Genomic DNA, 27,935 nt, shown 5'->3' on the forward strand with positions numbered 1-27,935 from the left:
GTTGCAGTCCCCCTCAGGCTTCCCAAGTATAAAAATTGGTCACCGATACTTGAATATGGACTAAGACCCTGCACCCTAAACCCCCTATATTTTCACTACTCTATAAAACTGACTTAATCGTCGAAGGGGTCAGGTGGGAAAATCCCTCCTCCACCAACCCCCCAACCTTTTGTGCAAGACCCCCTGAGGAGACTAGAGCCTACCGTAGCTTAACCTTGGAATGCTTAAGAGGCCACCTGGACGGTCTTATGCCTTTAGGACAAGATCGAGTTGTATCAATCCTCGGTTGATAGCATTCGGGCGATAACAAATCGCTTGTAGAAGTTTCACGATCATTCCATACTACAATTTAAGTGATGGTAGAATGCTTAAGATTTAGGAAAATGGTAGAATCACTTATCGACCTTTTATGCAGGACCCCCGAGGAGACTAGAGCCTGCCCCAGCCCAACCTCGGATACTCAGAGGCCACCTCGGAACTACTTTAGCTAACTTGTCCCCGACACTGACTTCCTCGCCCGACCACCACAAGGGCCACTCGGATGAATTATGTTTTTATGACAAGACCAAGCGGCAACGAAGCCGATTAATGGCATTCAGGCAATAACAATTCACTTGTAGAAGTTTCATGATCATTTCATACTAAGATTTAAGCAATAGTAGAATACTTAAAGATTTATGGTGACATGATCTCGCTTTGAGGAGGTCCCTTTCTCCTTTGTAGTGGAGCTCTAAGGCTTAGAAGTGTGTGTCGAAGGCTTTTGGCTTTTGAACCGCAAGACGAGCAAAAAACGCTTCTAGGCATCGAAAGCTCAACAATAGAGAGCACAAAGCTTCTACCCATTTCGAAGTCACTTTTTATCTTTTTTTGCAATGTGAACCCAATATCAACCCACTAGTTGGAGAAGAGAAGTTTAACAGACCCTTTTTACCATTAACAATTCTTTTACTATTGATAATTTTATTAAAAAATAATAAAATAATATTTATATTATTTATAATATTAATATTACTGATTTTACTTTTTTTCTCATAATTCATTATTTCATCGTCATCGTGTCAATGTTGCTTCCCTTGGTTTGTTGTTGCCTCTCGGTGTCATCCTTCCTCGGAAAAAGAAAGGAGGAGAATAAAAATAAAATATTTATATCTCTTTTTTAAAAAATAATATAAATAATAATCCGTTGGAGCAATGTCGGTGGACCAATCCGTCCCGTTTCGATGATTTCCCAATCATAGCTTAAGAAAACAATCGCCGTTAGATATAAGCTGAAGAATGGCGATTCAGAAGCCGTTCTCCTGCCCTGAAAAAGTCTTTCATAAACTCCCACCGACGCAAAACACAAACCCTTTCGGTTCTCGGCTCCTCTACCCCCGGCGATGGACGAGCTCTCGGATAGCCACCCGATCTCGGGGCCGAATGGCCGGGCCGCGGCGCCTCCGGCGGCGGAGGGCGTGGGGCTTCGCATTGGCCAGAGGGTCCACGCCGTCGGCAATCCCCGGCGGATCGGAACGGTGAGGTACGTGGGAGCGGTCGAGGGGTACGCCGGAGAGTGGGTCGGCGTTGATTGGGACGACGGTGAAGGGAAGCACGACGGGTCCCTCGGTGGGATCCAGTACTTCACAGCGAGGGGCGAGAGATCGGGGTCGTTCGTCCGCCCCAAGAACCTTAGCACCGGGATCTCGTTTTTGGAGGCGCTTCATCGCCGCTACCGAGGCAATTCGACCAAAGAAGAAGAGGGTAAGATCAACCGAGATTTTTTGCTAAGGCAACTCCTCGGTTCATGTAATCTTTGGTTAAAAGACTAAGGCAACTCTTCGGTTCGATATCATAATCATTGTGAAGGAAAGCAAGAGACGAGATAAAAGGAAAGAGAACAAAATTAGGGTTCCATATATTGCTGTCCGGACAATAAGCTCTGAGGTGTTTGAATGGATAAAAAGATGAAACTAGGGGAAAACATGGTTGGAGCATGGTGTTAATCAATAACAAATATATGATAAGTGATGCAATCAAGTGGGAATATTAGGTTGTTAGGGCTTAAGATGTGACGACTGGTATATTCATGAGTCACTCAGACAGGGTGAAAGATTGGAGCAAGCATCCCAATATGGTCCAGACACCCAATAATATTGAGGTAAGTTGAAATTGATTATAACCTTGTTACCTGGTGGTGGTGAACCTTCATATATACACCAATGCCCTGCCACTGAAACTTCATCTTGTCTGACTGGAGCTAAAATAGTTTTAAGTTATATATTTAGAACACTAACAGGTTTAACAAGAAATGAATTGCAAAAATATTGTAGGGAAGAGAAGTAAAAGAGAAAGAGCTTTCTGGATTTAATGCTAATTTGACATATGAACAATTGAGATGGCTTGCAAACATAAGAGGACACACCAGAATAGATTTTAGGGCGAGAAAAAAGAAAATTATCCACTTGTTCATTTGTTTTTGTTAAAGACAAGGAAGAATAACTATGTTTGTAGTCGGACTTAAAATTAGGCAGTAAAAAAATACGAGTAATATGATGGGATTTGAGATATTGAAGCAAGCAAGAAATCTGCAGTTGCTATACATAGCTTATTTTTAGTAGCATATGAAAAACATATGACAAAAGAAAGTAGGTATTATTAGCTTATTTTCAGTAAAGAATAAGCTTCCTTATTAGGACGATATTTTCAATCAAATTCAAGACATATGTCAATTATTATTTTTTCATAATATTTAATCAAACCTAAGATTGTCTCATTTCTTTTTTAGTTGGCTTCTTCATTCTTTCTTAGATTACTTAGATGATGCATCTAATTTTTTCAAAAATTCACAATTCACAGTATCATCTAATCCTTGTTGAGGCCTTAAGCACGTATTAATATTTAATATTTCTTCTCCTAAAACCAAATTTTAGTAATTAAATTCTATTACCAACTCTTTTTATCTTTATGACATAATTCTTAAAATTTTTATCTATAATAATGCCTACCCAAGCATATGTTTAACTTTTCTTGTATACCTTATTTATAATTCCTATGTTTTTTCTTTTTCTTGACTAATTGATTTTCTTTCTTGAATCCTATTCTTGACATGAATTTGGTGGACTTATTTTAAAACCGATGATGTGGTTATGTTTATCATGATTATGCAGATGAGATGTATGTTTTCTCAACCAGCCAAAAGCATGTATCCATTCAACTCGTTGGAAAAAATAAAATCCAGGAGAAGTTAAATCACTTTAAGGAGTTGCTTGGTGCATCTGTATCTTATTTGGGAGTTAGCTCAGCTGAAACTTCTAATGAAATTAATGCTATAGTTCCAAGTAAGTTTGTTGCCCTTGACATTTTTGTATTTCATTTCTTCCTTCGTGTTGCAATTTTAGAAAAATGACTTTTTTTTATTACTAAACATGAAACTCTTTGGAATTTTGGCTTGACATTCTTTATTATGGTAAAACTTATCAGATTAGATATGGGAGTTATACTTCCTTAGTTGGTATATGTACTTATATTTTCAGCAGGATTTGTGTCCAATAAATACGTGTAATAGTATACAAGAATGTTGTCGTAACTGTGGTTCCTCACTCAATGCTGTAATTGCAAGATTACTAACATGATTCCAATTTAGTTCTTACATAAATCCATCTTGAGCATCTCTCTTTAGACTTTTGCTTGTAGTTGTTATTAAAAGTAATAAATATGGCAATTTAACAAATAGTAGGGGCCCAAAGCTTTGCTTTGAAGGTTGACTAAATAAATGTGCGAGACATAAAATAATTATCATAATGTGAATAATTGAAAAAGAGAGGATTAAAGGTTGTTAGTCTTGAGAAATAATCCCCTTATAGTGATTATTATGTTTTCTATAACATAGAGTTAAAATTTTTGGACCATAGTTGAAAAATCATGTTCTAAATGATTGCAACAAATGTTGAAGTTTTGATCTTGCTAAATCGCATGATGATCTTCCATTTCTTCAGGTGTATCATTTAAATAGGATCCTGTTTAAGAATTTACACACAAAATATTACTGTTTCTGTGATTACAATTTTATGTCATTTTCAGTTTATCATAACTGCATCAAAATATCCATAAGCTATCAGGGTCTGATTTGCACATTGTTTTGAGAGGTATTACATGATGGATCAATCATCCTGCTTATAAGCTTTAGATAAAACTTTATATATAATGATTATGCATATTCTATATGAAGATCTTAGCTGCAATTTCTCTGTGTCTCTGTATAATTACCTGCTCGTTCTAATTACTTCTAGATGCCAACTTCAGACTTCATCATGGCTTTTGGAATGAACTTGTGGTTCAGCTTGGAGATTTTAGCTAGTATTTTGTCTACCATTTTCATTGTTGGATTTTTTCCTTCTTTAGCAAATATATGTTCTTTTTCAGATCTTGAGGAACTTGATTTGACAGGAAATCTGGTTTCAAGATGGCAGGTAGTGTTTTTATTTTAATAGCATATTTCAAGAATGCTTTTGTAGTACCCCTGACCTTGTAGTGTCAGGAACTTGATTTGACAGGAAATCTGCTTTCAAGAATGCTTTTGTAGTGTCTTGATCTTGATGAAATCTTATTTTAGACTTTACTCTTCGTACAAATTATCTTGCAAGAATTTCTTGTTTGTGTAAATGTTATCATCTTATTATCTTATTCTTTCTTTTTTTTTCTTTTTAAAGTTGGTAGACATCTCTCCTAGAATGTGTAAGACACATCAGTGTTGTTGTGGAGAAATAAACTCATTATTACAATTCTTCAATGTTCAATCAGAGTCAATGAAAATAACTTATAGCTAGAGGAAGTCTCATTATTTTTTGTCTGTCATTGATGATTGCGAATGGGACTTTCTAGTTTCTAGTCCAAACTCTAGTTTTTTCTCCATATTATAAATAAGTATAATCATATTATATGCCTACTTGTGCTTGGTCCAAATTTTATTATCTGGGCCCATGGTTCCCTTTGTAACCCCAAACTCACATGAAGTTTATTTTCTTACTCGGAAAATTTTTTCTTATCCATCATGCATAAATTATGACAAATATATCATTGGTTTTTTGTTTTGTAGTATAAGAACAGGCTCATTATAGTCATAGCATAAAGAAACATTAGAACTGAGAAGTAACCAAAAAGGATTGAATTTGATATAGTGATACAAGATATTGCCTGCATGGCACTAACATGCTACCTATGTTTGCACTAATGTAATGCCTTAGAAATGCTGATGTGGCATAATAATTGAGGACATAGTTTCTACATGAGTCCCTTATTATTTCACATGGAAACTGCATATGTGCCATGTTAACATCACATGGGATCATATGTTGAGAAACACATGAATGATTCGTGCCTACCATTTCTCATGACATTTAATGTTGCTGTTCTGTGATAACTGGAACCTCATCTGGGTTAAGGGTTACAAAATGAATCAAAGTTGGACAAACAAAAATCATGCTTAAGTACGGCTTGATGTTCATAATTGTAATTAGTCAATCTGTAAATAGTCTGCTGGGTTTTGCTTGATAAAATGGCATTCTCTTTTTCTACAATACTTAGACCATTTCGGAGATTTAGATTTGTTTCTAGATTTCAGCATTGTGCTACTTCTTTGTTATAAATTTGGTGGACATTCATGTCTTGTCACACACCAAAGGATAAGCACAATTAAGGTTTATGTGCGTATCATCCAAGAAACTAAGATGCCTAAAATGTGGTGGAAACCATATGCATATCTTGGTTTTTAGATGGATAACTCTTCTCATTGACTTGTCAGAAACCTACTTACCTTGCCATTTGGTGTCATGTTCTTGCTGTTACTTGAGTTTAGTAATGTGCCTGTACCTCAGTCTATATCAAGGTTCGCCATACCGATGTGTACCGCCCGGTACGGGCGGTACGTACCGGTCCGAGAGGCGATCGGTACGCGGACCGCCCTCTACCGGGCGGTACACCAAAAAAAGCCTGTATCGGGCGGTAACGGTCGAAATTTCGACCGTTACCGCCCGGTACCATTCGGTAACGGTCGATTTCGACCGTTACCGCCCGATACCACTCGGTAACGGTCGAAATCGACCGTTACCACACTGTAGCAGTGCTACAGTGCTCCAACGGTCAAATTGACCGTTGGAGCCATTTCTCCTCCTATTTAAACTAATCTTCTCTCCCCTATTTCATTATACACTCTTAAACTCTCTCTCAAACATTTCTTTTCTCTCATAAACTCTATAAAACAACGATTTGTGAATTCAATCGAGGTAAATTTGGGAAGATTAAGAGGAAGAACTTTCTAATCAAGAGGTATGAGTCAAACTGCTCGAGGAACTACCGATACCCAACGGTCACACTCGTCCGCCCAACGTGCAAAGGCAAAGGGGAAGGCAATAGCATCAGTTGCATCGTTGGAAAGAATCGAGTCGGGCGACGAGACACCTTCACAATCACATTCTCTTTCTCGTTCGGTCCAGAGACATGACAGCAACACGGACAGCAGTGCCTCAACAGATGATGGCGGTGATACCGGGCAGTCGTTGGTCTCGTCTGCACAACTTGAGGGTGGTGAATGGACTGAGGAGCAATATTTTACACATGCCACTCAAGATTCAGATCATGGAACTCGACAAGGTACTGGTTAAGTTTATGCGCGGAAGGGAAAGGAGAAGGGGAAGGCAGTGGATGAATATGAACAAATGCGACAGAGCATACATGATATAGACACAGAAAGAGACTCATCGTATTCACAGCCATCGTATTATGAAGAATCATATGGGCAACAACAGTATGGTGATAGTTGGTCATCCTTCTCTGAGCAACAGCATGATACAGAACAACACCAATATATGCCTCAAGAGCTGCCTCGGACAAATATGATTTATGACGATCAATCTACGATCAGTATCACATTGATGCATCAATGGCATACGGTGTATCAATACACTATGTCATGGGATCAATTTCATGATTGGGTCCAACAAAAGTATCATATTGATATGTATCGGATCGAGGACCCCGATCCACCACCCGTGGAGGCCCGTCGTTCGTTTTGGTGGTAGAATTAACAATCAGGTATATCTAGATATATGATTATTTAATTCATTTGAATTTTAGAGTTTATATTGTAACAAAATAGTCTAACAATTCAACTGATTTTTCTATAGATATTTCAATCTATAACGAGCTGAAATACGAACCTCGAACAAGACTACCTCAAAGCCCGAAAAAGATATGTGATGCTATTTTTACCAAATTTACATTGATTTTGCTAAACTTATACTATTACTATATTTATTTGTAACTTGAAAACTCTATCCTAACTTTTTTTTTAATTTTCAGGTATTTTCGGAGGGATAAATCGGTGAAATCAGGTGTACCGAGCGGTACACCTCGGTATACCGCTCGGTACGCCGTACCGTACCGTACCGAGCCAGCGTCGAAACGCCGGTACGGTACGGTTCGGCGAACCTTGGTCTATATTATAATAATGAACCAAGAATCTCATGTCAAATCATGCCAACATGGTACTGACATTTGGCACTGCACATTGCAGGAGCAGGAGCATATCAACTAGTAACTGCAATGGCATAATGCTTATCCTGATTGCCAAATACAATGTAGCTTATGTTGCAAAACTAAAATCCTTGCAATGAGGAATATAATGGCTTGCATATTGGACTTCATGACAGACTTATAAGTTAAAATGCTTTGTTCTTCTGCAGAAGCACTCCAAATTTACATTTGCAACAGAGCCACATATGATTTGTTCTATCATTAGAATGCTTAAAATACATTTTGTTAAATGACTGTGTCTAAAATGTAAATGGTTTATCATAAGTTTTAAAAAACGAAATTCAGTCCAAGTTACAAATAAAAGTGAGTTCAAACTGCATATTATGCTAAATTCTTTGCTTGATCATGTTGCAAAGGATGACTATGAGTATAATCTTAAGCATGGATTGCCTGATAAATCCCCTTCCAGTCAAAACAATCATGGTATATGACATTTGTCACTGTTGCATAAAGATCCTATAAGGTAGATCTCAAATAGTTGGGACCTCTAGCTTGTTGTTATTGTTGCTCATTCTACTGCTGAGAGTGGACATCGTTAGTGGTGCTGTTGTCTTGGAAAGTAGACAAGTGAAGTTGATTTCTGGATCTTGATTTTTGGTCATACAAATTTTTACTATTACCATAAGCATATCTTGATTGGATGATAAATCAGACATGCAGAATCTGTTAAAGGAAATTTAGGTTGCACTTTGGCTATTTATATAGTTATAATATGTAAATATCCTGTTAATTGTATGTATGGTGCGTTGTGAACCTGATTTTTGTTGCTACATAAATTTGTGGTTATAAAATGCAGAAAACACCAGTAGGTATTGAAGAATCATGTGAATTTGTTATGTTCCGTTTCTTGTGGGTTGTACCATTTGTTTCTCCACTTATTTGTAACACCATATGAAGTGAGAATATCATTGAATTATCTTTTATAAAAAGAGTACAATTTTATGTGGTCATGATTTATGACTATTGGATATTGCCTGGTGGTTGGGAACTGTCTTTTCAGTTAAAGGGATAGGCTCTTTTCTTGTTTCAGGATATTGGTACCCTCTGCGAAGCTCTACCATCTCTAAAAATTCTAAACTTGACAAACAATCTTATGGATTGTGAAATTCCTAAGCTTCTGTCACTTGTGAGCATTCGTGTTCTGGTTCTCAATAATTGCGGCATAACATGGAATCAGGTGATACATATAGTCTAAATCCATGTTTTTTTTCCTTTTCTGGCCATCTTGGTTGGTGACCATTGATATTATTGGTAGCAGGTTGAGAAATTCAAAGAATCACTTCCTGCTATTGAAGAGCTTCATCTAATGGCAAATAATTTAAGCATGATAGGGGTAAGAACTTTTATCTTTTTCTTTTTGATAAATGATTCTTCTTAGAATTAAATTATTTGTAACTTGAAAGCACTTGTTCTAATGCTTATTTTGATTTGTGATATTTCTGCTATTCTATTTGTGATATCAAGAGCTTCATCCTGTTAATGCTTATTTTGAATTAAATTATTTGTGATATTTTAATTTGTGACAATATAATAAGAAAACTTCACATTGCTGGCTATTCTTTTAATTTCTTCATCAATGATCTACCAAGATGTAGCCGAAATACTAGTTAGAAGTCCTATATACCATTTTGGCAGATTTTTATTCATAAAAAGGAGCGAGGCTTGTAAGCAATAGTTGTCTGACAGGCGACATGTAATAGCAACATTTTCATATTCTCTTATATGTTTTCTGATTCCTTATTCTGTGTCCTCTGTACATAATTCAACAATGTGTAGAAAGAAATAACCAAAATCTTATATTCTTAAACAGCCTACGTCTAGTTCTTATGCTCAAGGATTCGACACATTGCGGATTTTAAATTTGGAAGAAAACTGTATCAAATCATGGGATGAAATATTGAAGCTTTCTTATTTAAGAAGGTAAGAACATAGATGGCAAATTTACATGTCAGTCATTGTTATAGTTTTGAGCAGTCATGAAAATAAATGCATGATTGTGCAATTTGTGGTTCCTTTCTTGAAACTCCTTGACTTATTTATGGTTATGATTGCAGTTTGGAACAGCTCCATTTGAACAGGAACAGATTGAAACATATATCCTACCCTCTTGATCATCAAAGGCCAGAGTTACTGAGTGCTTGTGACATGCAAGACACGGTTATTAGGCCTTTTGAAAATTTGCAGTGCCTTCTCCTAGGTAACTTTTGAGTCTCTCTGGCATCTGTTTGTGGATTATGATATCAACTCTTTGTGATGCCTTTTGAAGTTCTTAACACATCTAGAGATCTTAACAATCTTTTTCTGAGCAATCTATGCTCTCTGGTTTTGACTAACCACTGGTAGCACATTCAGGATCCAATGAGATTGACGACTTGGCATCAATAGATTCCTTGAACCTATTCCCTAGATTGATGGTGAGCTCATTTCTTTAAACAATTGTCAATGCACAATATTGTTAGTAAATCTAGAATCATGTTTTGGATTTATATTCTTTACCTTCATTCATCTCTTGTCAAGAGCAAGAATGACCCTTATCAACTGTGCCAAAAATTACTTACCTGCAAGTTTCATGGGCCAAGACATGTACCCCTTCTGATTTATAAAACTAGGTAGCTAATTTTCAATCATGTATTCTTCGCCCAGGGTATCAAAACTTGTGCTTTGCAGGTCATCTAAGCCTTGGCCCGAGAAATATACAATATCTCTATATGAGTTTCTGTCTGCCTACATGTTGGTGAATTAATAGCTCGTCTACTCAGTTGAACATACTGTTAGGTCACTGTATATGCTAGGCTGGTGAAATTTTTATATTATGTTAGAATGGTCAAGTTTAAGGCTTCACATAGACAATTACGGTTCATTCACTCAACACATCATAAATGAAAACATACATTAAACTCTAGTGATGAACCAGTTTAGATGGATTCTTCTAGTTGAATAGTCTTTTTCCTAAATGTGTCACTTTGGTGCCTTATGTTTGTTATCAAGCCTGCTTCCAGATTCTTTTAAGCTTTATAATGATTACAAGTGAAATGTTCAGACAAATGGTCCCATCTGGCGAAAGTGCTCCTTGCTGTTGCTCCCCCCTTGAAAGTTGGAAATAGTTAAAAAAATGTGCTACCTATAGTTTTATTTTTTATTTTTTGTTCGAAGAGAGCTAATAATGCATCATTCTCTAGGAAACCACATGTTGATTCATCAGCAGAATCAACTCCATTCACCTTTTTTTTTTCTAAAAGACAAATAATTACACTTTAAGGGCAATTAAAGTGGCATAGTCTTTTAGTTAGATAAAATGTTTCTGTTTTTCTAGGTCAGTTCATATTTATCAGTTGGTGATTTGATAACCTGAGCCATAAAATAGCAGCTTTTCATTTTCTAGGAAGATCCCTGCTGCTGAAATAGGCTTGAATGGTTTCTGCAAACATCTATATTGTTCTTATTTTTACTAGTCAATGTTACTGAAAACAATGCATATTTATACTAAATAGTAAAAAGTAGCTATTGAAGAATCATATACAGCTTTGATATTGCAGCACCATTCCATGTTCTTTCATAACAGTATGTAACGATGTGTTTTGGCGTTCTTTGAAGGACATCAGGCTTTCTGAGAATCCTATAGTAGATCCAAGTAAAGGTGGCCTCCCAAGATTTGTTTTGATTGCACGTCTTGCAAAAATCAAAATGCTTAATGGGAGTGAGGTAGCATCTAAAACTTGTGTAGTGATGGATTCACAAACCGTCTTTTTTTATTTACATCAGAAATTTATTTATTGTGTACAGGTAAGCCAACGTGAAAGGAAGGAATCAGAAATTCGGTGAGTTGATTTATTTATTGCATATATTGATGCTCTGTCTAACTCTAATTTCTTATTGTTGGCATTTTTGGAAGCGACGACTATGGTTGCTCAATTAAGCAAATCTCTTGATACAATAACATTTATAAGTCAAACAATATACTATATCAGGTGGCATCATCAAGCCTAGTATCTCGATCTGTATAAGAGGGTAATTATAGATCTCGTATGTACTGACTATTTGAAAAAAAAGATGTTATACAGGTACACAATTGTTCATGCCTGCAAAGAGTGGATGTGGTTGCTCTATAATACAAGTTGTCAAATTACCCCTTATTTCTATGCATTAGAAAAAAAAATATATTGTATCATCATTATACTAAGATATGTCAATAAAATATATTATATAGCATATTTGCATCTTATCATTTGTTGCTTAGGTTGCAAAACAACCTGCCATGAGTAATTTTGCAAACAAGTGCTATTTTTTTGTAGTTGTAATGCTGCATTCTTTGGAGTTACAAGTCATCAAGGATTAAATTCTCAATCCAGTACTCGTCTTTGTACCAACATGGCATGGGTTGGTACACACACACACACACTAGAGGTGTGAAAAACTAGACGAGGATAAGTAGCGGCGACATCACGTAGTGATTTTAATAGGCGCTCGGGCGAGGCAAGGCGAGGCGAGGCCCGAGTGCCTCGCTTCATTTCCAGGCGGCGCGCTTCAAAGAGGCGGCGCCTAGGCGCTCGCCCGAGCCCAGGCGCTGGGCGCTTCGGGCGAGCGCCTGTGTTAAACTAAGCGATCAAACCATCATTTTAGGTCTGGTTCGGTCTTCGGTGCTTTAGTTGGTTCAATTGAACCAACTAAAGCACCGATATCAGCGCGACTTCCCCAACCCCAACCCTGCTCGCTGCCGTTGCCGCTGTCGTCGCTCGCCGCTCTCGCTCTTGCTGTTGCTTACTAGTCATAGGTGCCCAGCAAGCCAATCACGTGAGTGATGGCACGTGTGACTTGATATAGAATCTTTTTGCTTATTATATTTTGGCATATATCACTTTATAACTATTGCATATATGCACATATATATTGTGATGTCCTTGGATTTGTGCAATGGGAATCGGATCGTGATGAGATCACAAAAATGAGATCGATTCACCTTTAAACACATATCCTAAATAATCCCGGTTATAGGTTACTCGAGAGGGACATCATGATAACCGGACAGACTGGTGTGCTGTATACCCGTCCATATGATGGATGCAGCTTGTCTCATAGCTGCTCGTGTAGGGACACTAGGGATACAGTATAGGTGCTCATTGGAGAATGAGTTCACTGATTGATCCGCTTACGGAATGTTGGATGGTTGATGATGCCTTATTGTCAGACAGCGATTCCGTAATCCTAGTGGTATATCTGGTCCTTAGACTTGAGACACCAAGGATGTCCTGTATGAGTGCTCCATTCTTTGATACCAGACTTATAGGTTTGGCTGTCCCAGATCTAGTATAGCTGGTCATTGGGAGTGGTAGTCGACCTTACGAAGGCTATTGAGTGTCGATAGAGGATCATCCACTCTCGGCGTCATGAGAGGAATATCCCATGTGTTCTTGCTTAGACAAATCCCTGGCCAGGGTCATTCGGTTTAAGAGAAAAAGAGTTCTCCGGGAGAATCCGATTAGAGCGAGACTGAGTAGAAATCGCATAGGTCTGACAGCACCATACTCGATATACAGTCTCTGGGATATTAGATGGATGAGGGACTATAGGTACACGGTAACTGAGGACAAACAGGTCCAATGGATTGGATTCCCCTGTATCGTCTGGGGACTACGGCGTAGTGGCCTAGTACGTCCGTAGTCGATGAGTCGAGTGAATTATTACAGAGATAATAATTCACTGAGTTAGAAGGAGTTCTAATAGGTATGACTCACGGCCAGCTCAATATTGGGCCTAGAGAATCACACACATATGGTAGGCATTGCGATGAGTAGAGGTTCGGATATGAGATATCCGACGGAGCCCTTGTCTTATTGGATATCCAATAAGCCCCTGAATTATTGGATCCCATGGACGAGATCCAATAAGAGCCCATGAGAGATTATTTGATATAGATCCACTAATCTAAAAGGCTTGGGTTATTGGATGCAGATCTAATACCCGCTAGGGGAGGATCCATTAGGGTTTGACAGGGGACCTCTATAAATAGGAGGGATTCAGAGCCTCATAGGCTAGAGTCTTTGCTTGCCTCTCTTATTCTCCTTCCCCTCTCTACCTCAGAGCAGGCTTTGAGTTTTGAGGAGCGTCGTCGCAACCCTGTTGTGTGAATCACCGCTAGAGAGGAGGACGCTTGACCTCCTTCACCCTCTCGTAAAGATCTACAAGGAAACAGGGATATACGATCTCCCTAGGTAACACAATCTACTCTATACGCAGTTTTTCAGTTTCGTGGATTTTGCGCACCAATCTTCGCACGACGACGAACATCTCTTTGGGAATCGGGGATTTTGTTTTCTTGTTCTTCCGCTGCGCATCTGATGTTGCCCCCAAGATTTCCCAACACTACTGCCACTTTTGTCGCTGTCGCTGCCGCTACTCGCTTTTACCACTGCCACTGTCGTCGCTTTCGTTGGTCGCTGCTGTCGTTGTCGCTGCCATTGTCATTGCTCGCTGTTGCCGCTACCACTACCGTTCCCGATTTTTTCAGTCAGCACCCTCGATCTTCTCTTACACTCTTCTCTTCTCTTTTGCTTCTCTTATCTTTCGATTCTCTTCTCTTTCGAAAGTATACTGTTAACTGTATATTAGTAAAAGTATTTGTATTTATTAGATTAATAATATATTATTTTAATTTTAATACTGTTAATTTTTATTTATTTGAAATTATTGTTAGGTTTCAGGATAAATGACAAGTGTACAGAGCAACTCAATAAAGTCTCCAATGTCATCAAGAAGACGCAAAAGAATGAATTTTACGGGAATTTACCAGAAGACAATGCTGAACATCTCAGGGATGAAGAAGATTATTCTGTGAGTATTAACCTAAGTGGGAAAAAAATATACGACAAAAAAGGAAAAGAAGTTATGAGTACTAAGAAGGGTAAAAAAAGACCGATGGATCTATATATGATTTAAGGATCACAGAAGCAATAAGGGTAAGCAGGAGGCTCAAAATTTAGACAAACAAATATAAGTGATGCTTGTAATAAAAAAATAAGAGGAAGAACAATTCAGTACATTGCTCGCTTATTCTATCAGGCTGGTCTTCCCCTTAGTACAACTCGTTTAGACAGTTTTAAGGAAATGATTGAAGCTATTGGAAAATATGGTGCGTGATTAAAACCTCCAAGTTATTATGAGATGCGAGTTCCATTGTTGCAAAAAGAGTTGAATTATACAAATAACTTACTAAAGGGTCATAAAGAATCATGGGCAACACATATTTGCTCCATTATGTTAGATGTTTGGACTGACAGGAGGCATATATAGATCTTACAAGAGGTAAGCTCAGTTTCAAACTGGATGAGGAAAAATTGCCTGGTCCAGATACTGATTGACTGTCAGATTTGTAAATACCAGTTTCTACTGATAGGTATGGCTGAAACTTAAGTCCATGCATGGTGATCTTACAAGAGGTAAGCTCAGTTTCAAACTGGATGAGGAAAAATTGCCTGGTCCAGATACTGATTGACTGTCAGATTTGTAAATACCAGTTTCTACTGATAGGTATGGCTGAAACTTAAGTCCATGCAGGGTATACACCTTTGCAAAAGATCCAAATGCTGCAAGCACAAAGCTTGGAATCCAAAATGCAGGCAAAAAGTTTGCTTCATATATTTCTCGTAGTTTATAAGATTCTAAAGGTTAAAATTTTATTTGTTATCGGAATCTGAATGTAACTTTTAAAATCATTTTCTGGACAAACTTTCACTCCTATAACCATCGTAATTGTTGTAAAACTTGAGGATATCAGCATGTTTGAATTAATTTTGTGGTGAAGAAGGATGTTTCAGATTTCTTGGTGCTTATTCTAGTGACCCATGCAGGTATGTCCGCCTTGTCATGGCCAAGATGCAATCAGATGATTTGGAAGACTTGAGACATTTGCATCCAAGGTAATCCGTTATATTCTTGTCCGATTTTGTCAATTCAGATATTTTTTGCTGTGTATATGTGTGTGTGTGATAGAGAGAGATGCCAATTTTAGAAATTCTGATACTGTATTTTGATAGATTAACTGTTCATGGCAGAATCACCTAATGAAACCAAATTAAGTTGTGAACACATATTATATTAAGATGGATTTTTTGTATGGATACAAATTAGATTAGTTCATGTGAAGTTGTGAACCAAATATTATTTTGGAGAAATATACTAATGGAATTTGCTGCGATTGTGTTGTTCCCTTCCATTAAGGTTGCATGTTTATTCCAATTAATTCTATATCATGATAGATATAGCATGATTTATCAAAAAGTATCTCAACCCTTAACTACCAAAGCGTTATAAATATTAGGCATCTTGCCCAGAGGAAAAGCAATGTCCAGTATTGGGCCAATAATTTGAGTGATGCATCCTAGGTTTTTTTCTTAAGTGTGGAAACCGTAGGACTAGAAGGGGTAGGATTGGTTCTCATAATTATAATTAAAGTGAAATATGTTGAAAGTTTTTTTTAATAGTGCCATGCGAAGTCGAAAGTAAATGTCCAATAGCAAGTTGATCGGTTAATTCAATAAGAAATAAAGGGGAGTTAGCACTTGATTTAGTTGGTATCACCCAACTGAATACGATTCAATCGTTTAGTCATACAATGAGTCAATTTTCAAGTTTGGCCAATCTTTTTTTTTTCCAAACGAAACATTAAGTACATGAAATCACGAGTAAGTACATAAATGGCAAATGTGCAAATGTCGTGTCAGGAGCGGGGTAAAAAAAAAAGAATTCTGCTTCAAGATATCAGCACTTTTCCATGTGATAGGTTTTACAGCAATAGCAAAAAGCTTGATGCACAAACTTTTGGCATTATAGAGATGCACGTTTCTTAGATCATAGATTAAATAAATACCTCATGGTCTTACCAAATGAATCTAGGAGATAGAAAATTACAATTGAACATTTTTTCTAAGTGGTCATAATACAGGTTTGCGGAGCTGAAGGCACTGCATGGTATCGAATATGAGAGGCCATCATCTGGAATTGCAGGACCCCAAAAAATGTCTTCTGGACTTATTAGTACGAATATAAATGAATACTTGGAAGTATATAATCAGTGGCTGTAGTATTATGCTAAAGTTTCCCTTTGGCTGTGCAGGTGTTACATTGAAGTGTATTGGAGCTTCCATGGGGGAGAAGCAGCCTTTGGCCAAAAAGCTGCCGCCAACTACTACTGTAAATATACCTCTTGATCCTCAATACAGTCAATAGCATTCAAAATTTATAGCACTCATTTTTGTTGAGCAAGTGTTCACGAGTTAGAGAATCATCACTCTACATAAGGTAACAAGAGCTTAGAATCTTAACCTGAATATGTTAAAACAAGATAGGTAGTATGTTTATGCTTACACATGGGTCAGTTAAAATTTAGGGTCAATTGCATATATATCATTGTTAATTTTGGAAATTCATATTTGTCTCTATAAATTTAAAGTTACACATATATCCAGAAAATATTAGGTTCTTCCATATATACCCCTTCAATTTAAACCAAGCTAACCAGTCATGGTGATAAATAAATAAAAAATGATAAGTAAAAGACCAAAATGTTCTTATCTGTTTTGGAGATATCTGACACCCACCCTACAGGGCTGCCCCTGTACATTTTGTTTCTATATAAATTTATGATTGATTATATCTTGATACATTTGATTTTTGGACATTTTTTATTCCTCTTCTATCAGTACTGGATATGTGTCTGTCATCATCAAATGCTAATAAAAAAGCACAATTTTGCTGATCTAACCTGCCTTTCACTTTTTATTGTTGGAAAACATTGCGTAAAGAATCATTTTATTTTCTCTTATAGTATAATGATATATCTACTTGGTGACATCATCAATAATCTCTCTTCTGTTTTGAGTGGGTTTGCAACTCAATTTCACTTGTCTACCTGCAGGTTGGCAAGTTAAAGGTCCTCTGTGAAAGCTTCTTTAAACTGAAAGATATCAGGTTGAGATTGTATATTCAGGAAGAGGTACTTTTCCTTTTATAGCTTCTTTCGAATATTCTTTTCTACCATGTGGCATGTCAGTGCAACATGGCAACTATGCTTACAGCCTAGAATTATTGGTGCATGTGTATTGGTGGTAACTTTTTCATGATTGATGATTATGCTTCATCAAAATATGCAGTCTTTTCTTTTTATGGGTGTCAATTGCTGTGCAAAATGTCCCAATTTGTAAGGACTGGATGATTCTGAGATGAATTGGGGTCTTGATTGATCTGAGTTGAATTGCGGATCAGCTGATAGTTATAAAGAAACTGAAAGATGTATTTACTTTTTTTTTTTTAAAATTTTCCTGATAATGTTTCATTAGGTGAATAGCACAAACCCATGTTTCATACTTAGGTAATTTGTGGGCCTTCGACCATAATCCAGGAATTGATGTTTGAGGTTGGAGGATAACTGCATATTAGAGTTCTTTTTGACTGCATATATCTAATAAAATGAGGGTAACTCTTCTAAGTTTTAGATACATGATTGACCTAATTTTTTGCTTTGCAATAGGGATTGCCACTGCCTCTATTGCTAGAGGATGATATGACTGCCATTGTGGATCTTGGAGTAGGTACCGGGACGACTGTTTTAGTGGATGAAGAAGGTTAGAACCTAAGGTACGGCGATTTTGCTCATTCTTGTGTAAAAACTAACAGAACTATGATTGCTCTTATGAAGCTTGAAAGACTGATCTGTTATGTTGTTCATGGGTTCTTGTATAGACCGGTATCAAGATACCCCGCCGTCGGTTTTGGATACCACGCATTGGACATTGGTTTTGGAACTCCTGCATTGGATCGATCTTAGTTCAGCCTCAAGCATGGCCAGGTTAAAGAATATTAAATCTCTTTGAATTGGATAAGGCACGTCTTACTGATGTTGACTATTACCAGTATCAACAATTAAATCTGTTTTGTTAAGGAATTGGGCTTAATAAGAATACAAGCGATGCACCATCCCAGGAGGATGATGTTTCTTGGCGTCTGGTGTGAATACCTTTATCTCTAGCCATCTTCGGCGGATGAGTTGGGGCAAGACTTGACTACCTCTATGTAATTTGGCCCCGTCATGAATTATCACATTTCTTTATCATTGGTGATTACGAAAAATCTTTGAACATTTTTGATAGGAAATATTTCAGCACTAATCACGGATTGACAATTGGTCGCCATCAAGGAGTCGATGTGGAACGACCTGACACATGTTTGTGTGAAGATTAGCCAACTCAGCGAATGGTGCATCACCACGTTTGCGGATTGTATGGGTCAATGTTGGATAGTGAGGATTCAATTGAGTTGACTCGTGTCATCGGTGGTGACATACAGGTCAATTGCTCGTACAAGCACGTCGAATAAGGCATCGATAACCATTAATGACCTATGTACCCCAAGTCGATTTCGTAGGTATAAATATAGGCTCCTTGACCTAAGATTGAACTTTTTACACCAAAAAATTATTTACTAATTGAAACATTAAAGAGGTCGAGTCGTGAATTCCCCCTTCTGACGTTGAGTTGTCATGTAGGAACGTGACGTAGGTGAGACGATTCAAGTCCTGCCTTAGATCGGCTCGAGAGTTAACCCCTCAACCTGACCTCGCCTGTCTAGCCTCCTCATGTTAAGAAGCCACATTGATAACCTTGTGCTTGCGGAATAGGATCAAGTTGTACCGATCCCGAGGCCACGACATAAAGGTACATAACATTTTTAACGCTAGAAGGAGGGTTGAATATCACAAGAGCATCCACTAGTGAACTCTCTCAATGAGCGCTTCAGCAATGAGGCTCCCTCACCCTCTCACAATGCTTTTGGCCAAGGGGGGCAATTGCCCATCCTCCCACAAGTGGATGCGTCCACCTTAGCCCAGACTCTGGTGCACTACTGACACATATTAAACAATCATGGGTTCTCCCCTCTTGGAACCAACACAGGGCAATTGGTGGTCCCTGTCGAGGCTTTCGTCAATCTCACCCACTAGATGCAAGCACTTGCCGGGATGATGCAAGCCATCACCCTTGTCCTCTCCTAATTTGCCCAACAAGTGCCACCCATTCCACAGCCACAACTAGCAAACCAACTTACACTCCCACACCCCTCCAGGCTACCCTAATCGAACTACCCTCGATGCATTGAGACCATCCTCAACTAGCTAAGGGATAGCTCGAGGGCCCATGCTCCTCGACGGTGTAGTACAATGCTTTTCTTCATTGTCGCTCCCCCTCAACATTCACCGAGTCGAACACTCAAACGACAAGCTCGATGAACGACTCATTCAGAGCGCAATTGCGGCTGGTCAACCAATGCCTTGATAAGGTACAATAAGAGTTTTAACAGTTGAAGGAAGGGGCTGGCGACCACATCTCAGGTAGCTCCCCTTTGCCAAAGATATTCAGGACGAGCCGCTCCCGACTAACTTCCGCCTCCCAACACTAGAAGCTTTTGATGGCAGCTCTGACCTAAGGGAGCACACTATCGCCTTTCGAGCCCATATGGTGTTGTACAACACGTTGGACTCTTTGATGTGTCAGGTATTCCACACCACCCTCAAGGGCTCGGCTCAAGAGTGATACAATCGATTGAAGCCATGTTCGACCTCATCCTTCGCCTAGCTCACGAAGGAGCTTGAGTTGCACTTCCTAGCCAACATACGACCGAGGCCCTCCACGACAATGCTCATTGGGTTGAGGTAGAGGGAGGACGAGTCCCTTTCCCTCTTCGTCACATGCTTTGCCATCAAAATCCAAGGGGTTCCCGACGCCCACCCCGCACTGGCCATATATACTAGTCATAGGTGCCCTACAAACCAATCACGTGAATGATGATACGTGTGACATGATACACATTCTTTTTGCTTATTATTATTATTATGATATTTTCTCACTTTATATTGTTTGATGCATAAATATATTATGATATTCATGGATATATGCAATGTGAATCAGATCGTGATGAGATCACGATAATGAGACCGATTTGTCTTTAAACACAGACCCTAAATAATCTCGGTCATAGGTTACTCGAGAGAGACATCGAGATAACCAGGCAGACTAGTGTGTTGTATACCTGTCCATATAATAGAGACGACTAGTCTTATAGCGCTCGTGTGGGGACACTAGGGTTACAGTACATGTACTCATTGGAGAATTAGTTAATTGATTGATCCGCTCATAAAATACTAGAAGATTGATGATACATTAGTACTAGATAGTAATTTCGTCATCCTAGTGGTGTACTTGGTCCTTAAACTTGAGACACTAAGGATGTCCTATATGAGTACTCAACTCTTTAATATTGGACTTGTAAGTTTGGAAGTTTCAAATCTAGCACAATCGATTAATCGGGAGTGACAGCCAACCTTACGAGGGCTATTGAGTGTTGATAAAGGATCATTCGCTCTCGGTATCATGAGAGGAATATCTTATATGTTCTTGCTTAGACAAATCCCTAGCTAGGGTCATTCAAATTGAGAGAGAAAGAGTTTTCTAGAAGAATCTGATTAGAACGAGACTCGAGTAGAAATCATTTAATTCTGACAACACCATGCCCGATATATATTTATGGGGTATTAGATGAATGAGAAACTATATGTACATGGTAACTGAGGATAGATAGGTCCAATGGATTAGATTCCCTTGTATCGTTTGTGGACTGTAGTGTAGTGGTCTAATACGTTCGTAATCGATAAATCGAGTGAATTATTATGGAGATAATAATTCATTGAGCTAGAAGGAGTTCTGACAGGTTTGACTCATGGTTAGCTCAATATTGGGCATAGAGGGTCATACACATATGATAGGTGTTACGACGAGTAGAGGTTCGGATATAAGCCATTGAATTATTGGATATCCAATAAACCCTTGAATTATTGGATCTTATGGATGTGATCCAATAAGAGTCAATGAGAGATTATTGTATAGAGATCTTCTAATTTAAGAGGCTTTGGTAGTTGGATGAAGATCCAATATCAAATATGATATGATCCATTATAGTTAAGTTGATCTGAGCTTTTATAAATAGGAGAGAACCAAAGGGCCATAGGCTGGGCCTTTTTTATTGCCACCTCCTATTCTCCTCTCCCCTTCTCCTCCTTAGCCAGCAAGTGTGAAGATTTGGGTAGCGATTCGAGGAGCATCTTCACAACCCTTGCTGTGTGGTTCACCACTAGAGAGGAGGACACTTGACCTCCTTTATCCTCTTGCATAAATATGCAGGATCACAAGGATATATGATCTCCCTAGATAACATAATTATCTCATAAGTTATTTTCAATTTTACGGATTTTTGTGCACTAATCTTCGTACAACAAGGAACACCTTTTTAGGAAATCTGAGATTTTTGTTTTCCATTCTTCTATTGTGCATGTGATGTCACCCATAGATTTTTCTACAATAGTATTAGAGCTAGGTTGTTCATGTAAAAGATTAGTTTTGAACTATATGTGTTATATTTTAGAAAACCCTAACCCTCCCCTTTACTGCGTTGCACACGCAACCACCCTACTAGCGATTGGAGAGAGGGGGGAGCACGATTAATTGTGATAGAGATTTAGTACCCAAGGCAGGATCAATTAATGTTAAGTTGATATGAGACCTCTATAAATAGGAGATAACCAAAATGTCATAGGTTGTGCCTTCTTGGTTGTCACCTCTTATTCTCCTCTCCTCTTCTCCTCCTCAGCCAACAAGTGTGAAGATTTGAACAGTGATTCGAGGACCGTCTTTGTAGTCCCTATCGTGTGAAGACACTTGACATCCTTCATCCTCTCTTACAAATTTGTAGGATCACAGGGATATACGATCTCCTTAGGTAATATAACGTGATTTTCAGTTTTGTGGGTTTTTACACACCAATCTTCGTACGATGTTGAATACTTTTTTTAGAAATATGAGATTTTTATTTTATATTCTTCTACTGCACATGTGATGTCGCCCCTAGATTTCCCTATAACATAGGCTTTCATGATAGGTTTAAGAACCACATAATTCTTCTAGTCGCTGGTTGAGAGGCTACCAACGATTATTCTTGAGATGCTCCAACGGGCCAACCAATACACTATGGCAGATACACTAATTAAGGGGTGATATGAGGAATCACATAAAAGACCCTGCCAAGAGCAATCCCAAGGCCAAACCTTAGGATTACTTAGAAGAAAGCATGGTCAACCCGAGCTGTCACTCCTTGTCCTCCCCCACCTCCCGTAAACATGACAAGAATGAAGATCTTTCTCTAAATAAGGAAAAAGGGTTCCTAAAGGAACCCATACCATGGAGAGGCTCACCCGAGGGATCGGTTGAAATACTGTCAGTTCCATCGAGACCACGGCTTTGACAGTGAAGAGTACCGGGATCTAAAATATTATATCGAAGAGCTCATCCGCTGGGGGCTCCATGAACAGTACCTCCATAAACCTCGGGAGCCCTCCCCGCGCCCTCATGCTCTCATCAAGAAGCATAAAGATGTAATCATTGGTGGGCCAACTTCGGAGGGCGACAACACATCTAACATAAAACCTACACCCACTCTACAATGGAGTTAACCACCTGACTCGACCTCATCCCTTCAACCTCCTCGTCCCAAAAATTCATATGGATGACCTTAGTCTTTTGGAACATGATCGGGCTGTATCGATTCTTAAGCCACTATAAAAATACATAATATTTTTGACACTAAAAGGAGGGCTCGAATCCCTTAGCTCCCCTACAGGAGGAGCAATAATAAAAATATTTAGTTCCACAATCAAGGAGTCATAAGTCTATCCGGTTATCTTTACCCTCAAAAGTATCTTTACCCTTAAAATTATGCGGGTACGCAAAAAAACGTGGTGTCGACCGAGTCGCCGAAGCGGGCTCCACTGACACGCCGGCTCGGGGCAACGGTCATACCGCTCCTCCTCCATGTCGGCATGCACCGCGTCGGCAGGCGATCAGCCAATTCCTCGGCGTATTCCTCGTTTTCTCTCACGCGGTGGAAACGTTCCGCCGCCGCAATCTGGCTTGACACAGGACTGCCGTAGTTGAAGTAGGTCACGTCCGCGGTGGGAAATGGAAGTGGCCGCATAACGCAACCTGTTCGAATTGATTATAGTTGAGCCTAATAAATTTATGGAATGTTTATGTTTCACATGTTGGATCCATATTCATGTTTAATATGATAATTCTCATCCATTAAAAAAGACTTCTTTTGTGTTTTTTCTCGAGTGCAGCAGATATAGTCACAGTCACCAAAACTGGACTTCAAAGAATCGCCGATCCTGTGAATTCCCTAGTGCGACCGGTTCCCTTGCCTTGTTGCCTACCACTTCCTTAGCCTCGAAGCGTTCCTCCTCATCAATTACAAGCAAATTGTTCACCGCAGTACCAAATCCTCGGCTTTAACGATACCGCCCCGTTGACGGGTCAAACATCATCACCCAATCATATCAACAAGAAGACTACTCCTCCCCCACCACACACATTTATAATTAGATGCATTCCTTCTCCCTCCATGCCTCCCTCCAAGCCTTAGAGCGCAGTATGCTTAAGAATAGAAAGCCTTTGACCTCATACCTTGGAATAGAAAGTATGATACCCCAATCCAAAAGCAAAATCCCATATCGAGGAGCAGAGGGAGAGGAAGCAAGCAACAATGGTTGATCCGCCTGAGTTCTTATGCTCCTTGTTGTGTTTCCTTGCGCACCTGCAGAAGGTGGTTAGGAAGTACTTTCCCGCCATGGCTCTCTGCTCCAAGTCTCCCGGCCGTGCCTCCCCTGCCCCCGCTTTGTCGTGGAATCGGCTCGCCGAGCTGCCCGCCGTGGCCAGCAAGAGGTCCAAGGACTCTTCCGACCGCAGGGTGCGCCCCGTTGTCGACGTGGTTCCTGGAGGAAGCAAACCGGCAGGGACTTTCGTCGAAAAGGTTTCGTCCCTTCCGAAGCAAGAGAATGTGGAGTGTGAGGAAAACTCCGGTCACCCGATGGTAAAAGTTACGGCGAATAAGATACCAAGGACGAGAAGAAGACCGGCGACGATAGCCATACCAAAGCCTTCAGCTGATGCAACTTTTGGTGTTGCGGATAGGGAGGAGGATGGGGTTGAAAGGGACTTGGAAGTCGAGGGTGGTGAGTATTGTGTTGTCAGCAGGAAAGGACACAGGCATATGATGGAAGATGGCTATGCGGTCATATCCACCGTCCATGGAGACTCCAAACAGGTAATATATAATATATGAATGCATATATGTGTATATCTTTTAAGAACATTTTGAAGCTCGTTGATTGTCATATGAACCACGAGATCCTTTGTCATCTATAACACCTTATGTCCTATGAAAGAAAAGCTTCAAGCTACTTGATTCTATTTTCTCATAAGAATTTACTGTCTTTATCTACAAGTTTAATGACATTATTACTCCCAGTTGCTAGAGGAACAATTGCCTTTTTGTGTTTTTATGATGGAGGAAGCATATACAGATAGAATTTCTCATGATGTCTTAGTCTTGCTGATCTGATAGTGTTGATGCAAATTAAATGGCTTGGACTGATTCAAACATAACTTTACAAGTTGCAGAAGGACCAAGACATGGCCTTTTTTATCTTGTGAAACAGAAGATCCAAATTGTCCATTTCCTTCTCTTGCACTATTATTTGTTGCACAAGTTTGACATGTTCTCCATGTTAAGCTGCTGGTGTTACTCATCTGCAGGCCTTTTTTGGAGTGTTTGATGGGCATGGGGGGCGTGCAGCTGTGGACTTCGTCTCTGAGATGCTTGGGAAGAACATTGTGGCAGCTCTAGATGAGCCAGAGAAGGAAGACAATCAAGCAGACACGGCAATAAAAGCAGGCTATCTGACCACGGACAGAGACTTCCTAAGTCAGGTGTGTGGCTCCCAACTGGGAGATACAAAGCACTTTGAAGCATTCGAACTTGCGTTGATAACCTCAATTGCGTTGACAATATCTTTTAGTTTGAATTCCAACAAGACCTCCTTTATTGCGTTGACCATCAATCAAATGATCAGCATCAAATCAATTTAACATCATAGAAATTAGATCCTTTCACGATGTTAAAATTTCATGGTATTATTTTATTCTTACAATACTATAAAAACACAATTCAACATTTATCCACTGTCCTTAAATCTACAACAAACATTTTACTTGCATGAGATCTGTGTCATTGCTGTGAAGACAACCATTACCAAACTATCATAGTTGACGATGGATGTTTCCTTTCATTTGCAGGGTGTTAGTAGTGGAGTTTGTGCAGCCACTGTGTTGCTAAAAGATGGAGAACTACATGTGGCTAATGTGGGCGACTGCAGGGTGGTTATGAGCAGGAAGGGAGTAGCAGATGCTCTTACTGATGACCACCGAGCTGGTAGAGAAGATGAGCGTATTCGCATTGAGAACTCTGTAAGTTCTTCTTCTTCTCCTCTCTCTCTCTCTCTCTCTCTCTCTCTCTCTGATCTCGTAGCTCAGTGAGCTTACAATATTCTGAACTCTTTCTGTCTCTCCCTGAAAATTAGGGTCTTGATCTTGTAGCTTACTAAGCTTACAATATTCTGAACTTAACATGGGGTTCTCTCTTTCTCATCAATTTAGGGGTCTTCATCTTGTAGCTTAGTGAGCTGACAATATTCTGAACTCCACACAGGGGGGCTATGTGACATGTCACAATGGAATATGGAGGGTGCAGGACTCTCTAGCTGTGTCAAGAGCAATCGGCGACCTGAACATGAAGGAATGGATCATTTCTGAGCCCGAAACAAAGAGTCTTCAGCTAACTCCAGAGTGTGAGTTCTTAATACTGGCCTCAGATGGGTTGTGGGATAAGGTATACATATGACCACTACTGATCTGCTGCACTCATAATTCACATTTACCACCTAAACCTTCAGTGGTGCAACTCTTAACACATTGTGGTACCATTCCATTAGGTCGAAAACCAGGAGGCAGTTGATGTCGTCTCAAGGCAAAGCAACGCCATGAAGTCATGCAGAGACCTCATAGAAATCTCCTGCAGGAGGGGCAACCGAGATGACATTACAGTCATGGTGATAGACCTTCAGAAATTTATACAGCTACCTGGCTCGTGAAACTTCTTCTCGGTACTCCCTGTGAATTAACAACACTTTCGTGGATTCGATCTTGAGGTAGCTGATGACGTGCAGATGATGATCAGCGATACGCTCACTCCAAAGAATGCATCGCATCTTCGTAAATACTGAGATCAAGATGCCATGCTCGATGGAGGCCAATTAATCTTTAGGTTTAGGAGGATGAGAGATAGAGGAGAAGAAAAAGTGGAGATAAAAATGCAGAAGATATGGAGAAAGGGAATACCTGTAAATACACACACTTTGGTTCATTAAATTTGTCTCGATTTCTAGCCATGTCAAGTTCTTGTGAGCATAGTGACGGGTGGATGAATGATTAAGTACCTCAACAAACAAAACTCATGTTCATGTTCTGGTATAGTTTAATTAAGTTATTGATATGGGCTAATTACATATTATCACTGATAGTTAGAACTTTTTAGTATCTCGGTCTTTAGACTTGAAAAATTTACAATAGAATCTCTATAGTTATGAAAATGAAACATCTAACTTCATTTATCGATTTTATCGATAAAAAACGATAGGTAAAAAGATAATTTCAATATCTTAGTTACTTTTTCAATAGTGGCAAATGACGATATCATAGGAGGCAATGAGTGGCTATTGTGGATGAGGGAGAGCGACAACAATAGATGAGGCAAAGAGAGAGAAGAAAGAGAACGATGTAGTTATCGAATGGCCCTTTTGTCGACGCCACTCCGTAACCCCATCTTCTAGCTCTAAAGTACAATAGTCTTCGCCCTCTCCTTAACCTCCTCGTGTCGTCGCTTTATGGCCATCCATCAAGGATCTGTGGGCTTCTCCGCCTGACATGCTGTTGTGGACTCAAAGATGGAGAGGCAAGAGGTAAAGGACGAGGAGGCTATGGAATGCGAAAGAGAGGTAGTAGGATCAAGATCACAGGAAGTGCAAAGTGAGCAAACCCACAATGAACTTGCATTGAAGATGCAACAGCAAGTGTCAAGAGAGTGGTAAGCAGCACAAGTGACCTAGCAGACATAACAAGCCACAAAGAAGTTGGTGCTATGGACAAATGCATCCTAGACCCAACAAAGGAAGGTCAGGTCCAGTTTATAATAGACTGTTACCCTTTCGTCGCTTTGCATCTGTATTAGTGTTGCTTGGTAATTGTATTGACGTCGACGCAGATGCAGAGCGGCAAAAGGACAGCTCGACATCTATGTTGTTCTCTTCCTCCTCTCCCTTTACCTCATCTCTTATCGTCGTTCTCTCTTCTCTTCTACAACAACCACTCGCAGCTCCT

The 27,935-nt window shown here is 39.3% G+C and overlaps 2 protein-coding genes across 3 annotated transcripts; both read left to right on the forward strand.

Moving 5' to 3' along the window:
- The first annotated feature begins 1,285 nt into the window (after positions 1-1,285).
- LOC103993192 (tubulin-folding cofactor E) lies at positions 1,286-18,561 on the forward strand. Of its 2 annotated transcripts, XM_018830802.2 has the most exons (16): positions 1,287-1,740; positions 3,147-3,317; positions 4,402-4,448; positions 8,600-8,746; positions 8,828-8,902; positions 9,380-9,489; positions 9,624-9,766; positions 9,922-9,983; positions 11,164-11,271; positions 11,353-11,387; positions 15,414-15,482; positions 16,508-16,599; positions 16,679-16,755; positions 17,480-17,557; positions 18,092-18,198; positions 18,304-18,561. In XM_018830802.2, exons 1-15 carry the CDS (start codon positions 1,380-1,382, stop codon positions 18,188-18,190), a joined length of 1,674 nt encoding a protein of 557 aa, XP_018686347.2. In that variant the 5' UTR covers positions 1,287-1,379; the 3' UTR covers positions 18,191-18,198; positions 18,304-18,561. The 2 variants fall into 2 exon arrangements, 1 of the variants encoding a protein (XP_018686347.2); XR_010475878.1 differs by lacking the exon at positions 16,508-16,599 and having other exon boundaries at positions 1,286-1,740.
- LOC135587444 (probable protein phosphatase 2C 74) lies at positions 18,341-26,947 on the forward strand. Its single transcript, XM_065078861.1, has 6 exons — positions 18,341-18,409; positions 23,783-24,765; positions 25,257-25,430; positions 25,797-25,967; positions 26,209-26,388; positions 26,492-26,947. Exons 2-6 carry the CDS (start codon positions 24,205-24,207, stop codon positions 26,648-26,650), a joined length of 1,245 nt encoding a protein of 414 aa, XP_064934933.1. The 5' UTR covers positions 18,341-18,409; positions 23,783-24,204; the 3' UTR covers positions 26,651-26,947.
- The last annotated feature ends 988 nt before the right edge of the window (positions 26,948-27,935 follow it).

The sequence above is a fragment of the Musa acuminata genome, chromosome BXJ1-8, assembly GCF_036884655.1.
Source record: "Musa acuminata AAA Group cultivar baxijiao chromosome BXJ1-8, Cavendish_Baxijiao_AAA, whole genome shotgun sequence".
Lineage (NCBI taxonomy): Eukaryota > Viridiplantae > Streptophyta > Magnoliopsida > Zingiberales > Musaceae > Musa > Musa acuminata.